The sequence below is a fragment of the Solanum dulcamara genome, chromosome 3 (genome assembly GCF_947179165.1).
Source record: "Solanum dulcamara chromosome 3, daSolDulc1.2, whole genome shotgun sequence".
Taxonomy (NCBI): Eukaryota; Viridiplantae; Streptophyta; class Magnoliopsida; order Solanales; family Solanaceae; genus Solanum; species Solanum dulcamara.
In genome coordinates this window covers 80,055,082-80,058,474 of record NC_077239.1, presented here as the reverse complement: position 1 = coordinate 80,058,474, position 3,393 = coordinate 80,055,082, and the positions used below count along the sequence as shown (strand labels likewise).

Sequence of the window (3,393 nt, the reverse complement as noted above, 5' to 3'; positions counted from 1 at the left end):
AAAGGGAGAGTCTCCCTCATTTATCGCTTTCCTAGATATTTTGAATTGAGAGGAGTCCTCTCCTAGGGTCTTACTCTTTTCTTGTATTTAGGAGGCACTTTATTGTATCGCGACCTTAGTAGGTTAGCCGACTTACGAACTGGAGGTAATGTTTATGTCCCCCTCATTGTATCTTTCTGATTTTATCTATAATAAGGCTTGGGGGTGTGCGGCTCAACCCCTGACCGTCACGAGGGGTGGGAGCCTCGGGGAAAGGTCCGTTTCCTGGAAAAAAAAAACCTTCACTTCACTTAATATAATAAAAACAACACAACAACCATTTTCTCCATTGAATTAATAACAAAGACATGAGATATTCTCTTTGGTACATAACTTTTAGAGAGACAAATATGAAAACATCACTACTCCACAAGACAACATAAATTAATTAGCACTTTATAATACATATATATGTTACTTAAATTGATAAATCAACTGAACTCGCTCTAACTTCGTTTTCGAAAATAAGTGCCCTTAGTTTTTTCTGGTCAAGGAGACAGTGACATTTATAAACTCGGTTTTCTCTTTAGCCATGCACTCGGAAACAATCTCTTCGTATTTTTGAAAGACTAAATCCATCAATTTTGGACTAAATTGGCTCACAAGCAAAGGCTCAGCCACAGCTCTCATACACCTTGACACATTGTAACCACCATTATTAATATTCTCATTATTATTAGAAGCATTATTCCAATGGACTCTTGTAGTTTCCAATCTATTAATAGTGAATGAACCTTCTTTATCAACTATGTACTTCACTTCTGCTGGTGATGGTGTATATTGAGGGGTGTTAAATGAATCCACTTTCTCTTCTTCTATCAATCCCTGCATTAATAGATTTATAAAGGTTATGAAATTGGTACCATATATTTTTGGTTCATATTATCTCTTTTAAAATTTTGTATGACGTAATTTAAGAAAGACATTCAATAATTTTAATTATAAGAAGACAGTAAAAGAGTATATCATCTGAGTAACCTCCTCTTTTCAATAAATATATTATTTTTCATATGTGCTCCAAAAATATTTTTCTCATTCCTAATCATCAAAGACCATCACATAAAATAAACACATAGGACAAATTAATCAACAAAGAGTTTACCTCAACAACCAATTCATTAAGGGCCATAGATAGAAGCTCCCAAATATAACAACATTCTTTGCTAGAAGGATCTTCACTTTCTCTTCCTAAAAATGTTAATACCATTTTTCCACCTTTCATCAATTCCTCTGAACGATATTTGAGAAAATTTGAAAAATCACTTTCATATTGCTTGTAATATGCTTTCATAACACTTAGTGGACTTGCACTTGACATGTAAATATTTCCCTTGTTCTTTTCAATTAAATCAGGAACCTAAAATATGAAATAATTAGAAGAAAATATAATAAATTGAAATATAAGTAATTGATACTAAGAATAAAACATGAAAAGAAAATATAGTTTTCGCTCTTGATACGAAAAGGTGAATATATTTTTTAGTATAGTTGATAAGTAAAAGTGAACACAAACATACCTGAGATAGCCAATGAAGACTATAAGAGGAGTGAACAAAATGCAAACTCTTTGAAGGAAAAAGTCTAGTATAAAATGAACCAGATACTCCACTAAAAACACATGGACCAAATCTTTCTCCAATTTTATTTCTCAAATCATGTTCAAATTTTCCCAATGACTGAAAAATGGTGTTAAAATCATTGCTAGGAAGATCATTGAAGAGAAAATGAAACTCTGGTGATTGAAATTCATGTTTTTTTTCGTTCTTTTTCGATGATTTTAACAAGCTCTGATACCACCAAGAAAGCGTTTGCTCCAGAGGAACAACCCAAATCAGCAATGCATTGTCATGACTCATGAGAATGGCTACAATAGAGATCACTCATGGCTTGTTCTATTATTGGCTTTGTCATGAGAATGGCCTTTCTCTGTTCATAAAAAAGAAATAAATATATCATTAGGTTAATTTCAAAATATATTTTTACACTTCCAGATCAGCAAAAAGATAATTACAAAGCTATATTGCTTGAAATTTTAAGTAAGGTATATAACTGTGGGGTGTATGCTGGATCCTTTAATTTTTTATATTTCGATACATGGCGGAGTCAGAATTTTAAATAAGAGAGTTTAAAATTTGAATAAGTAGACACACGAGCTAGTCGAAGGAGGTTCGACATCTACTTTATATACATAAAAAATTATTTAAACCATATATAAGTATTATAATTTTCTGTCGAAGGTGATTCGAATGAAACCCCCCTCGGCTCAAGGTATATATGCATTATGTCTAAAAACTATTATTCTTGTAATGCTGCATGTTACTCTTTTTGGATTCACTTCCGAGTACGATGACATTTTTATGCGATCTAAATTGAATAGACTACAAGTAATTGTTCAAAATAAATAAGAATATAACTTTTATATAGTAATAATGCTATATGTAAACAAGATTTACACTCTCGAATCACTTTAAAGACAATTACACATGATTTAATTTGATATATGAACATTAGTTGGTAATTTATTCCATTCAATGAATAATTATATTTATGTTATCTGAACCAAAGAATTGTTTGCATAACTAATGAACTTTTTTTTTTTTGTCTTGATTGATCTTTCTGTTTCTTTTTTCAAAGAAAAAATGTGGGAAATCACTATTTGCTTGAAAAAGTCTATATAATGTGTCCACCTATTTATAGAAGCTGGATGCTGCTGTAAGATTGTCCATAGAGCTTATTTACAACAAATAAATGATTTTGTGATAATTTATATATAATTTCGCTATATTATATTTAACGACAGTAATAAATATGGATATTTATAATTAGAACCTTACATGAATGTTGCTAAAACTAGCCCATAAAAACATAACATGCTTAATCCGTTCAAGTTTAGATGGGTTATTGTCCCGCCCAAATTTATCATTTTAGTCTGTTAAAAATTGGAATGATGTGCAACTTAAATTGACCCATAAGAAATTTTTATCAAAATATTTTTGTAAAAATAATCTTTTTATTTGACATGTTATATATAACCATAATAAATAAATAAAATAAATTTTTAGATACTAAAAAATTATAAAGCAACAAATAGAACAGTTAAAATTTTGTAAAAATAAATTGAAGAAGCAAGAACCAAATAATACCAATGGCAATTTTGGTTATGTGACAAGTTAACAACATTTGGTTGAAATTTTAATTTAACTAGTCTCTCTCTTCTGTATATATATATATATATATAAAGATCAATTCATTATTCTTCTAATCAAGGGCAATATTTCTAATTCTTAATTCTATAATGTTGAATAAAAATCGATGGATCATTTGATATAATTTATGTACTAGGTGTGATTCATT

The 3,393-nt window shown here is 29.7% G+C and overlaps 1 protein-coding gene across 1 annotated transcript; it reads right to left on the bottom strand.

Moving 5' to 3' along the window:
• Positions 1 to 335: 335 nt before the first annotated feature.
• On the bottom strand, positions 336 to 1,934 carry LOC129881896 (S-adenosyl-L-methionine:benzoic acid/salicylic acid carboxyl methyltransferase 3-like). Its single transcript, XM_055956011.1, has 3 exons — positions 1,557 to 1,934; positions 1,142 to 1,396; positions 336 to 864 (listed from the first exon to the last, which is right to left on the bottom strand). Exons 1-3 carry the CDS (start codon positions 1,893 to 1,895, stop codon positions 514 to 516), a joined length of 945 nt encoding a protein of 314 aa, XP_055811986.1. The 5' UTR covers positions 1,896 to 1,934; the 3' UTR covers positions 336 to 513.
• Between the last annotated feature and the right edge of the window lie 1,459 nt (positions 1,935 to 3,393).